The sequence below is a fragment of the Mustela nigripes genome, chromosome 8 (genome assembly GCF_022355385.1).
Source record: "Mustela nigripes isolate SB6536 chromosome 8, MUSNIG.SB6536, whole genome shotgun sequence".
Lineage (NCBI taxonomy): Eukaryota > Metazoa > Chordata > Mammalia > Carnivora > Mustelidae > Mustela > Mustela nigripes.
In genome coordinates, this window is record NC_081564.1 from 45230935 (window position 1) to 45245036 (window position 14102).

Genomic DNA, 14102 nt, shown 5'->3' on the forward strand with positions numbered 1-14102 from the left:
ACAAAATCTGAGATGTAGGAGTTCCTAAAAAGCTTGGATTCCCTTTAGGGATGGAACGCATAGGGTCCCAGAAGGCAGGAAGACCACAGGGGAGGCTGTTGCAGTGACCTGGATTTGACGGGACACCGAGCCAACCTGGTATGGCATAAGTTGGAATAAGACGTTAAGAGAGGAGTCTTCAAGTTCACATAATTTTGTATTACAATGTAAGACAACTAACATAACCACAAGGTCTAGATTTTATCCAGGAACACTGTGGTTCTTCATTTTGAGACATTATTGGCAAACTGTTTAGATGGTATGGAGCAGGATGTGTATTTATCAACTACTATATATGAGCAACAAAACACATGTTGCAAGATTACTCTGCACAATCCCTCGGCATTAAGGTAACACAGTTATCTTCAACTCTAATTCCACTCATGAAATCATCTTAACCCCATTTACTATTTATATAATATGCAAATTTATCTACACCTGCAGAAAATAATGTTTACAGTTGTTTGTGTATAAATCTATTGAATTTCATTGTAGATATATGAAATAGCACTGTCAGAGCATCATCAGACCTCTCAAAGTTTTCTAGAGGGCACTGTCTGAAATAGCTCTTTTGTAATATTGAATATTATGCGTATCTCTAAAAACGCAAATGATGCATACCATCGTTATAAGTGACAGGTCATACGGATAATCTGAACGAAGAGATCTCACTCAAAGTTAAAAAAAAAACCCAAAACTTAATTTGGTTGTAGTTCTGATGTAATTTCTTTCTTTGTTCCATGTTAAAGGAATTAATCCTTATATTTCATCTAACTCTGGACATTTCCTACATCTTTTAAATGTCATTAGTATCTTTTTACTTTTTTTTTTAAAGATTTTATTTATTTGACAGACAGAGATCACAAGTAGTCAGAGAGACAGGCAGAGAGAGAGGGGGAAGAGGGCTCTCAGCTGAACAGAGAGCCCGATGCAGGACTCAATCCCAGGACCCTGAGATCGTGACCCGAGCCAAAGGCAGAGCCATAACCCACTGAGCCACCCAGGCACCCCAGTATCTCTTCTTACTTTTGATGTTTCTTGAAGATGGTGTTTTAAAAGCTCTTTGATGGTCACAGGTGCGTAACTCTAAGTATATTAAAAACCACTGAAGGGTATACTTCACGTGGATACATTTTAGATTGTGAATTATATCTAATGAAGCTGCTCTTATTTATAAAGTTCACTGAGGATGAAGAGTGCTCAGTAATATAATATTCCAGCCCACAATAATAAAAATGACTTAATGCTATCCTTCTCAAAGCTATTATCATTAATACAAATAAATGTTTATGGAACTGACAAAGGGATGCCCAAGTTTCCATCTGGACAGAGATAAAATATCTGTGTTCAGTTTATTCTAATATTAGCTTTTCTTTGCATTCCCTGGGCATATATAAACTAAACTGAGAAGTCTATAAAGGGAAACTAGTTTGTGATTAAAACTGATGGTTAAACTCATAGACAACTGAATCAATTAAATTTCAGTGAAGTTATTTACAAACCCATCATAGCTGAAATCTAAAGCAATGGTGAGGAGTCTAAAGTATAAGAAACACAGTTTTTAATTTACAAAGTAATACTTTTTTCTAGATATATAATTTTTTATTGGATTTTTGATTTTGTATTATATGTTATTTTGATTTTTGGAATATTTATAGCCGACTCTTGATGATTCATAATCAGTGGAGACTGAAGAAATAAAAAGTTACTACTGAAAGGTAGATTAACCATTAGACACTTAAGGTCATGTAGACATTCATAGAATCATAAAAGACTAAGACCTGAGAACAACCAACCCCTTCATTTACATATGGAGAAACAGGCTCAGAGAAGTTACATGTACTGTTCAAAGTAACAGCTGGTAAGTGGCAGAACAAGAATTCAAACCCAAGATAGTTTAAAATTCAAGTCTTCTGAATTCATAAGTAGGAATCTCATTAGGCAGGCAAAATGAATTTATAAGCCCAAAATGTTAACTTTAAAGAAAAAGCTAAAGAATAAAATATTAATCTACAAACCAAGTCTCCCCCATGAGTAGAAATTTTAAGTAGCTTTTTTAAAACTGTTAAATAGTCTTATCAAACATAATTTTGAATTCAAATCTGAAAATTATCTACATGTATAGCTAACAAAACTACAAAGGAGCAACATCTAGGATAATGGGTTGTGTTAAATAGCAGGTGTTATTTGGTAGTTAGACCCCCCAACCTTTTTTTTTTTTTTTTTTTTTTTACCTTTAGCCATGTCACACTCCTTAATCATTTTCAGAAAGGTAGAAATTTCCCTATCTAGTTTCTGTTGGCATGTCTGTGCTTTCTGGGAAAACAAAAACAAAAAGTGAAATTAAAACTTATTAATAAAGGATTTTTAAAGTACATATGCTTTACTGTTTCTTTCAAAACTTTTAGTTCATATGTCAATATACCACAGTAATTAAGATCCATCTTAACAGAGAGAAAAGCATGAAAAAATTTCCTTAGAAATTGAATATTGCATTTAATCAAATACAGATTTAAAAAAATAAATCTTTCTAAATTATAAATATATTCAACATTTGCCATGTACACAATATAAAACTGAACTCACTGTTTCTGAGAACTCATTATTCCATATACATAGGAGTTAGATTTCTCCCAATTAATCCTTTTTGTAGACTTGATTAAATTAATCAGGGAATTATAAAATGCATTCCTTAAGAATATATTTTTTTAAAAAACTAGATGGTAGTAGTATTTAGAAACCACAGCAGATTTTCGTTCAGCCATCTAAGTCCACATAAGCAGACCAGTAAGGACATTTTCTTAGTAAATCAAAGCTTAATATTAGATCCCCAGTGTTTAATGACACAAGTTCCATCCCATCTCAGTAAAGATTTAGAAGTCGAAAATGAAAAGTCAGGTAATCACATTGATTATATTAACAATGTAATTTTTTAAAAAAGATTTTATTTATTTGTCAGAGACAGAGGGAGAGAGAGTGAGCACAGGCAGACAGAGAGGCAGGCAGAGGCAGAGGGAGAAGCAGGCTCCCTGCCGAGCAAGGAGCCCGATGTAGGACTCGATCCCAGGATCCTGGGATCCTGACCTGAGCCAAAGGCAGCTGCTTAACCAACTGAGACACCCAGGCGTCCCTAACAATGTAATTTTGATGTTAGTTTTACTTTCAAGAAGTAGGAAGAATAAGCAAGAAAATTATCATTGTGAAGTCAGTTGGTTAGGGCAATGAAAAATGTCTATTTTGATAACCTTGAGTCTAATATTAGAATCACATTGTTGTAGGCAGACCACTGTTTATCCTTATGAATTCCCCACTTTGTACTCCTAATCCTAACTGGCTCATCACTAAACATTTTTGCTCCTCCTAAATCAGTCCGACATGACAAAGGGCACAGGTAACCAGGCTTTTCTCCTTTTTTGCCTTATAAAATTTTCAGTGCTTATAATGCTCAGCTCAACCACAGCAGGATTATTCATGGTACTACATTAGTGACAGGAAATGTTCTCTTTAAAATCTACATTACTCTGTGTTGAGAGCTCTAACAACATAAAAAATATGATAATAATTTTTTTGTTTTAAGAGGAAAGATACCTAACACTACACAATTTAAAGCATCACAGAAAGGTGTCACTTTTGCGGACACAGCCCATAAATACAGGTTGAAAGTAGAGAAGAGGTTGATCTGAAGGACCTGAAACAGGCATTGCAACCAAATGTATCACTTATGATTTATTAAAAGAAAATTGTCATTTCTACTGTATACATAGTTAATCCTCCTGCCCACATGCAAGCCAATGCAACCATCTTTCCTTTTCCTTTCTATGGTGAAAGTGAGCTGGATGCATAAAAGCAAACACTTGCCTCATTTCCAATCTGAGAATCTGTAATGAACAGGCTAGTGCTCCTGGGGTAATAAAGACAAGCACATTCTCCATAACATCACCCTCAAATACTTGAGTCCCATTCCTCTTCCCTTAACATATCTACCTGACAGACAGTTACAAAAAAGAGCTTCCCTGATGGAGGATTTACTTGTTTTGATAAAAGGTATGTATTAGGTCAGCTGGAGAAGATCTGATCTCTACACATTCTGCTTTATAATTAGGTTGGTGTGGTTTTGAAGGTAAAACAAATGGAAAGAGGTTATTAATACAAATAATATGTTCACATCCTCCAGTTTGCTATAATTTCCCCCTTAGCAGCTACTGGTTATAATAGGTAAACCTAGAAATCTATTTAGAAAGGTTACTGTTCAGGAGTTCTTTGCAAAGCTCAGCATGGTATCCCATTCTTAACTTCTAAGACATTCACCTTATGTCAGGCATTGTTTTTAGGTTTTTTTTTTTTTTATTCTACATAAACAACTCTTAAGCAATGACCTAATGCCCAAGCATGACAGTATTTTAAACCAAAGTTATCTAGGCACAGGTAACTTTCAAGAACAGAGTGGCATCCACAGACTCAGGGCCCAGAGGGCAGGAGGCACCCAGGTGAGCAGCTGAGCACGTTCCCAACGCAGGCCTCCTGCTCCTACTACTGCCCACCCAGATACTGGCTCTTGCGTTTAAGTTGATGTTAAACCACTTTATTATCCCTGGCCTAGAAAAACAGCTCAAATATGTATTATCAAGGGCTCAGCAGGACTGAATGGGGTAGGGGAGAGGTCATAAATTCCAGGCTATTTGCTACAACCCACATTTGGTTAATTAAGAACAGAACCAAGCTGCCTCTACTCAAGCAATTCAAAGGGACAACATAGTGAATGAAGGAAAACAGGTTCCAATGAGCACATACAGTATGATTCCAATTCCACACAATTCTAGAACAGGCAAAAGTGATACCTATAAGGATAGAAAGCAGATCAGTGGTTGCCTGAGATGGAGCTTAAGTGCATTGCCAGGGAAGAGGACCTTAGGGAACTTTCTGAGATGACGAAAATGTCTCTATCTTGAGAGAAGTGGTGGTTACAAAGGGTATACACATTTGTCAGAACATGTCAAACTGAAGACATAAAATGCATTCATTTTATTGTACAGAAACTTTTTAGAGAATATATTATAGAACTCTGATGACATTCCTCTTTGCAGAAAACAGCCAGGACTGTGAGTACTGGTGCACCAAGGCTCACCTCCAAGGCTCCCTACCTCCGGCCAAATCCATCTCCCCTCAATTTAAGTCAATACGTAGCACATTTACACTTCTTGGGACCTGGGGATCATTATGGCCCTGCTCTGTAATCTTCCTAATGTGCTATTTTGCAGTAGATATTTACACAAAATTAAAAAAATTAAATGAAAGGATATATAGAGAGAAACATATCAGTCCTAGAATCTCTGTTTTCCCCTTTACTAGCCTCAAAGCAACCACTGTTAATAACTTCTCATCTTGCCAGGGATGACTTAAGCCTACACAAATGTGTGTGTAAGATCCTGCTTCTTCTCCCAAATAGTAGCATAGTAGATACATCATTTTCTACTTTGCCTTTTTCATGTAACCATAAATCTTAGATATATCAATATATATAAATCTGTCTCATTCTTGTGTTGAATGTACCAATATTATATTTATCAGCCCTATGTTGATGTACATTCATCTTCCTGCACATTCATTTTAATAATAGGCATCATTTACCTTTAAATCAGGAAAGTATGATATCACTTTCTCATTTGACTAAAATTTAGCATCTTCCGCTCATTAAATCCTTATAACACTGACTTCAGATCCTACAGAATCAAGATATCATCAACAAATGAAACCCTCACTTTCCTTGTGCCACCCAGAATCTAAGAGCCTATCCCAGTTTTGTCCCATAGTATGCTCTACAACGATGGAAGCATTCTACACTGTACTGTCCAAAGTGGTAGCCACATGTGACTACTGAGCATGTGAACTGTGTTCAGTTAAAAGGAGCTGAATTTTTAATTCTATGTCTGAATAGCCAAATGTGTCTATTAGCTATCGTACTGGACAGCATTTCTACACCAACACCGTGCTTGAATTTGTCTTCCTATTTTTATATTTGAAATGTTTTCAAGTTGTCATTAAGGAAACAACTATAAGGCCAATATTTCTATGGTTTGTCTTATACTTTTCTCTCTGGAGACCTAACCTCAGGGCAGTGACAGAGAGATAAGCGAAAAGCCATTTTCAATTTTTGGAGGTCCTCGTTTTGGATGGAGATAAGATGAGACCAAAAACATCATATAACCTGGCCACTTTTTTCAGTGTGGATATTTTCCTCCCGATAATGTCTTGTCCAAAACCATGCTGAGGAAATAAGGTTAGTTTTACGCCAATTCAGATGGTTTTAGAGTATTCTAACCCTAGAGTTCTTAATTCCCTTTAGAAAGTCTATAAACATCTAGAATAGGTTTCATTTCACAAATAGGTCCCAGAATATCCTCACAATTTAAGAATCCAATGATCAAAGGCATTCTGGAGCCAGTCTACCACAAGCTACAGTTTAACATACTTCACAGCTCATTTCAGATTTTAACCTATTTTTGGACCAAACTTCAGGAGTTGAGACAGAATCAAGATTCACAGAATTAGCATTCAAATCTGTTGGACAGAAACATGTTTATAACCTACAAAACATGAAAGTGCTAAACACTGCTGTAACTCTCCCCGACTTCAGGTGCTATAAAAATCTAGAAGTTGCAAAAACTTAATGGTTTTAAAGTTAAGAGCATGATATTCAAGTGAATAAAATAAACAGTTGAAGTTGATAACATGAAAAACTGAAAACTATACCAAAGAAACATTTTTTTCAAAAAAACCTTTTTAATGATATATGAGTTAGTATGCTTTTATTTTACCCATAGCTTCCATTAAAAATGTCTTAAAATTACCATAATCATCCTAGGAAAGATTGGTATGCTTTCTAAGTCCTTCTACGTTTTATCATTTACCTTATTTTGAGGATAAATAGGAAAGGACTTCTTTTCATGGAGGGATTACGGACTAAAAGTTGAAATATTTAGCAGTTTTGGGTTTTTTTTTTTCTCACTTGTTTAACATGATTCTGGCCATAGATATGTAAACTTTATTTACCTGAACAGTTTTAATATTATTTAGATGCTCTGGTGGATGTTATTTTTGCAAAGTTCACAGATCTGAAAATTATGTATATGGTTGTCACTCTATACATTAGGCTTAAAAAAAAACCCCAAAATACAGAAGTAGCACTGGTAAAGCAAATGTCAATAAATTCTGGCAATGTCTTCAACCAAACATGGAAGAGCTCAAGTTTTTTAATGTTCCATCATAAAATAGGATTTGGGATTGAAAGATCCAAAATCTCTACGTTTACAGGTCCTTAAGTCAATAAAACTCCCTAGGTATTAGCAAACTTAACCCCATTAAAGCTGTTGATAGGGAAACATTCAAATCCTGCAACCACTTCATTTAGTTAGGAAAAAAAAAAGAGATTGAATTTAGTAGGCAAATTGATATGTTCTGACATAATTATTTAGATTGAAACTCCATTATCCATCAACCTTTTGTAGTTCTAATTCTTCCAAACCCCGTTCCCATTTAAAAGACACAGCCAGAAAACTGATGCCCAGATTTAAAAACAAAAAACAAAGAAACAAAAAAACCTATTTCATTTCAATAACACATACTGGTATTTCTCTATGGCTAAGACTTTGACATCACTTCAGATAAAGGCCTGTCCTTTTATTACTGATGCTTTATCTTACCTCTAATCAATGAAGTTACAGATTACAAGTGGTTTTAAATGAAACTACCAGCCAGGATAGGTATCACTATGGTTGCATTATTTAAACTCTGAAATACGCAGTGAAGTCATAAAGGGCAGCAAGTCAAGCTCTGCATACTCCCCCTACTGGCAGCAGTTTTCAAACAGAATGACAATCTGATTACAGTAATGAAAACATTTTCACCGAAAAAGATATATTTGGGCATAGGATCCTATCTTTAGAGCATTATCTACAGAGACATTTGACAGTATCATCATAAAAGACACTATAAATAGCATAAAATATTACTGGACAAAGAGCATTGTCAGATTTCTTAATTTCAAAGTCTCACATTTGAAAAAAAAATTCTTGGTGACAGAGTTAGCTATAAAAGTCAGGTTTGGGGGGGCGCCTGGGTGGCTCAGTGGGTTAAAGCCTCTGCCTTCGGCCCAGGTCATGATCGTAGGGTCCTGGGATCGAGCCCCACATCGGGCTCTCTGCTCTGTGGGGAGCCTGCTTCCTCCTCTCTCTCTCTCTGCCTGCCTCTCTGCCTACTTGTGATCTCTGTCTGTCAAATAAATAAATAGAATCTGTAGAAAAAAAAAATTTAAAAAGTCAGGTTTGGTTTTTCCATTACCTCTAAGGATTCCTTCAAGTCTACAGCTGAAATTGCATCTTCCTCTTCGTCATCACTCAGCTGGTCCTGGGAACAGTAGTGAGTGCTATAAGCAGAATGATCTTCTATTGCTTCCAGCCAGTCCTGAAATAATCCAAGAATTGGAATAAAAGTGAAATGCATTTATACTCAAAAAAGAGATAATATGCCAATGATTTAGAAAGTTAAAATTTATGTGGAGGAAATATTACAGATTCAAAAAGATACACATTATAAAAGCTGAGTAATAGGTGGAAATTTTTTCACTTAAAATTATAGACTTTCCACACTGTTGGATATACTGGACTAATATGGACATATTAGGGACACCTGGGTGGCTCAGTTGGTTAAGCAGCTGCCTTCGGCTCAGGTCATGATCCCGGTGTCCTGGGATCGAGTCCCACATCGGGCTCCTTGCTCGGCAGGGAGCCTGCTTCTCCCTCCGCCTCTGCCTGCCACTCTGTCTGCCTGTGCTTGCTCTCTCCCCCTCTCTCTCTCTGGTAAATAAATAAAATCTTTAAAAAAAAATATGGACATATTAGTCCAGTCCATATTTCTGGACGTATTAGTCCAGAAATAACTAACTTGTAATCAAGTTATAAGAAAGCCAACAATTGCCTTGATGCTTTAGCTTTTACTAACGTTTTTAAAATATCAGTGATTTCACAAAAAGAATATTTTCCCTAAAAATATCTGTGTTACCTCTCTTTTCTTAAAGCATTACTCAAGGTCAAATTTTACCACTTTCTGATATGGTCAGAGATCAGGATTTAGATAATTTAGGGTTCTTTTCAGGGCCAAAGTTAACCACTTTGGAAATAGATTCTTTTAACCCCTTACAAAATTTACAAAAAACAAGACAGTTTCTACAAATATTGCTTTGATCTAAAGGAATATGGAGTGTCCATTAAAAAAACTGCACTATTGGGACGCCTGGGTGGCTCAGTTGGTTAAGCAGCTGCCTTCAGCTCGGGTCATGATCCCTGCGTCCGGGGATCGGGGATCGAGTCCCACATCCGGCTCCTTGCTCGGCAGGGAGCCTGCTTCTCCCTCTGCTTCCGTCTGCCAGTGCTCACTCTCTCTCTCTCTCTCTCTCTCTCTCTCTCTCTCGGACAAATAAATAAATAAAATATTAAAAAAAAAAAACTGCACTATGAATTTCTGTCACATCAATCCCAATTTGCTTGCTTGTTGCTGTTGTTCAATTTACCACAAAGGAAGGCTGAGGCTATATTGTAATAAATCAGAACACCTAAGCTGAAGCCGGGTTTTGTCACTTGTAAGCTGCGTGACCTTGAGAGAGCACTTCAATCTCACTGGCTTCAGTTTCTACACCTATAAATTAAGAGACAGACTATATAATCATTCAGGACTTTTTTCTGAAAATGATTCACAAAATCAAATTTAAAAAGAATTACGAACAGAAAATATCTGCAGGTACATGTTGATAAACAAGTTAATACATAAGCCAAATTTCAAGCTTCATATAATCGCCCCAATTAAAACGGTACAGTCAACAAAATTTTAGATATTATTGAATTGATTTTATATTCTTTGTTTTTAAATGTTAAGTTCTATGAAAGATAAATGAATCCATAAAATTACCTCTCTTGACTGTTGAAGACTATTCTTAGGAACCCTGAAGCCATGAATAGTGTCATCAAAGCATTTAATAAAGAAGAGGCAGCTATCAGTGGATTTTACCTTGGATATAAAGAAGTCAGTAAGACAGTATCATTCATGCACATAAAATAGGATATATGTATGTGTGTATGTGTATATATATATATATATATTAGTATATATAATACATAACAGTATTAACATAACTTAATTATACCCAATTGAACAATATTTAAAATACCAAATGGTAAAACTGGAGGAAAAATTGATGCACTGGGGATATCACATGCATTGCAGCTTATCTTTAATAACATCTGGCTTTCATATTCATAGTTACTCATTTCTATTTGAATAGTCAAAATATAGTCCTAATTGAATAGTCAATTAGGTAAACAGTCCTAATTGAATAGTCAATTAGGTATGAGGTTTTATCCTTTATATTTAATAACTTAGCATGCACTTGGGCTATAAAATTCTTTAAATACAAGAGCCCCAACTTCTTATTCATACCATTCTTTCTGAACTTTTTGTTTGAGCTGAATGTATAAAATATTTGAACTGAGTGTAAAAGAGTAAGTACACATGAAATCGGTAAGGAAGGGGGAAAGGAAAAGAAGATAAAAAATTATGTTTCATTGAAACATATGTTTGGAAAGTGAGGGGATTTAGGAATGGAAAAAGATAGGGGTGCCTAGGTGGCTCAGTCGGTTAAGTGGCTGCCTTTGGCTCAGATCATAATCTTAGGGTCCTGAGATTAAGCCCCTTCTCTGTGGGGAGTCTGCTTCTCCATCTCCCTCTGGTCCTCTGGTGTTCCCCCTGCATGTGCTCTCTCGCTCACACACTCTCTCTCTAATAAAGTCTTTTAAAAAAAAAGGAACGGAAAAAGACTTCTACTTCCAGACCCTACAAGAGTACCACCCTCCTCCTTGCAGAAAACAACTATAAAAAGCAACTGCCCAGGATGGGGGTGGGTGCTGGGGGTGCTGCATCAGTTGGGTGTCTGACTCTCAATTTCAGCTTGGGTTGTGATTTTGGGGTTATAAGAGTGAGCTTTGTGCTGGGCATGGCGTCTACTTGAGATTCTTTCTGTCCCTCTGCCCCTCCCCTGCTTATGCACGCTGGAACTCTCTCAAAATGGATAATAAAATATTTTTAAAAAAAAAGCAACTGCCTGACGGAAGTGGAGAGTGAACCAAAGTTAACAGACTCAGATAGGGAATGCTCTTGGAGGAAAGGAAATAACTATGCAAATAAGTTCCCACCCCAAGGTTTTTCAGCTGGGACATACAGTCCACAGAGGGACATAAGCAGCATGGGCACACGTGGAAAAATCTACAGTCTGTCTTTGAGAATTAATAAGGAAAAGCCAGGGAGGCAGAAATACTAAAGAAAAAACAGAGTTTACAACCTAAACCCAGTCAAGAAAATGACCTGCTAAAACAGTGGAAATAACATTTAACAGAGGAAAAATAACAGAACCCAGAATCCCCAGAACTTAGCATTTCATAATATTAAGGATACAATCCAAAATTACCTGATACATGAAGAAGAAAGTGGAACATATGCTCAAAAGAAGTCTAATTAAAGGGAAAATTTTCAGAATGGTTAATAGGGACCCAAATATATACTATTTACACAGACAGAAATAAAGATGTATAGGTTAAAAGGAAATGGGAGAGAAAAAGAGATACTATGCAAACAGTGAGCATAAGGCCTGAGCGCTTATGTAATATTGGGCAAAATGGATTTCAAAAGTAAATATACTACAGGAGATAAAGAGGGCCACCATATAATAATAAAAGGGTCAATTATTCAGAAGACAAGATCATTGGTATGTATGTGCTCAATAACTGAGAAATGAATAATTCCACAAGCATAGTTGGTTATTTTGATATCCCTCTCAGCAACTGATACAATTAGCCAAAAATCAGCAAAACACAGATCTGAACAGTACTATCAACCACCATGACTGGATATTTATAGGACTCTAAACCTAGCAGAAGCAAAATACACATTATTTTTAAATGCATTTACTGGGATAATCCATTCATAGAGCCATTAAGCAAGTCTCAATACATCTGAAAAGACAAATCATATAGGACACATTCAATGACCAAAACGAAATTAAATTATAAGTCAGAAACAGATCATAAACATCCCAATCACTTAGAAGAACACTTGCAATTACTTGAAAATTAAATATTCATTGGTTCAAAGACAAGATTTCTATGAATAGAAATTTTTTTTTGAAGATTTTATTTATTTATTTGACAGAGATCACAACTAGGCAGAGAGGCAGGCAGAGAGAGAAGAGGAAGCAGGCTCTCTGCTAAGCAGAAAGCCCGACTCTGGGGCTCAATCCCAGGACCCTGGGATTATGACCTGAGCCAAAGGCAGAGGTCCCAACCTACTGAGCCACCTAGGTGCCCCTTAATAGAAATTAGACAATATTTTGAACTACTAATGAAAACATACCAAAATTAGCCGCATGAAACTAAAACGGTTACAAAGATAAAAGTATAGCTTTAAATGGCTATATTAGTAAAGAAAATAGACCTTAATAATCCAACCTTGGACACTGAGAAACTATTAATTAAAACAAATTAAACCTGAAGCATAGAGAAATTTCTTAAAAAGAACAACAACAAAAAAAAAAAAATCAAAGAAAACAGAAAACAAAAAGTTTCCCAAAAAAATCAAGAACTAGTTCTTTGGAGAAAGAATAAAATTGATAAACTGCTAGCCAGGTTAATCTGGGGAAGAAAAAAAAGACACAAATTATTAATATCAAAAAATGAGAGCACAGCATTACCTATCATACAAACATTAAAAACATAATAAGGGAATATTAGTACCAAAAGGTTTGATAACCTAAGAAAAAGGACAAATTTTTTGAAAGGCAAAAATTACAAACACCAACCCAGGAAGAAATAGAAAATTTGAACTAGCCCTTTAGCAACTTAAGAAATTTGTAATTACAATCCTTTCCTTAAAAAACAACAAAAACCCCCAACTTTTTGGCCCATGAATTATATCAGCATTTAGGAAAGAAATAAACCTAATCTTATAAAAAACTTCCAAAAAAACCTGAAAAGAAATATTTTCTAATTCATTACAGGAAACCAGTATTTCTCAGATTCCAAAAACCACACAAAATATATCATATATCATGAAATACAAACCAATATCCATCAGGAACATAGAAGCAAAAACTCTTACAAAATATTAACAATTTACTAAAATAATAATATATCATGGGCACCTGAGTGGCTCAGTCGGTTAAGCTGTTGCCTTCGGCTCAGGTCATGATCCCAGGGTACTGGGATCGAGTCTCACATCAGGCTCCTTGCTCAGTGGGGAGCCTGCTTCTCTGCCTCTGCCTGGCACTTTGCCTGTTTGTGCGTGCGCTCTCTCTCTCTCTGACAAATAACTAACTAAATAAATCTTTTAAAAATAAATAAATAAAATAAAATAATATATTATGACCAACTGAAATTTATCCCAGCATTATGACTAGTTTATTAACAACCTACGACCTATCAGTGTAATTAATCATATTAATAGAATGAGTAAAACCCTATGATCATTTCAATATGCAAAAAGCATTTAATAAAATTCAACAGATTCTCATGATAAGGGCTCTCAGGAAATTAGGTAATGAAAATAATTTCCTAAAGCAGATTATGGGCATCTATGAAAAAAATATCTATGTTGTCTGTTTCTTTGCAGACAACATGATTGCGCATGTAGGAGATGCTGAGGAATCTGCAAAAAAGCTACCAAAACTATTAAATGAATTTAGTAAGGCCACAGGACTCAAAACAAATTTATATATAATAGCAACAAAAAACAGAAAATGAGAATTTCAAGCCCATCATGCTAGCTTCAAAAAATAAACACATAAGGACAAATTTAACTAAAAATTATATGACATTATAAAAGGAAATTAAAGAAGATTTCAATAAAGGAGAGACATAATGTTCATAGCTTAGAGGTCTTGATGGCGTTAAAGTTATAACCCTCCACAAGTAAATCTATATAATTAATGCAATTCCAATCAAAACAACCGTTCCCCAACACTGAAA

At 35.6% G+C, this 14102-nt stretch overlaps 1 protein-coding gene across 1 annotated transcript in view; it reads right to left on the minus strand.

The window, feature by feature from the left end:
• Positions 1 to 14102, minus strand: part of OSBPL1A (oxysterol binding protein like 1A) — a 225060-nt gene that overhangs the window by 135875 nt on the left and 75083 nt on the right. The window contains exons 12-14 of the mRNA XM_059409375.1: positions 10000 to 10098; positions 8377 to 8499; positions 2274 to 2355 (exon numbers count right to left, since the gene is read on the minus strand). Of these exons, the coding sequence (XP_059265358.1) occupies positions 2274 to 2355; positions 8377 to 8499; positions 10000 to 10098 (304 nt within the window). The remainder of the gene's footprint in view (positions 1 to 2273; positions 2356 to 8376; positions 8500 to 9999; positions 10099 to 14102) is intronic.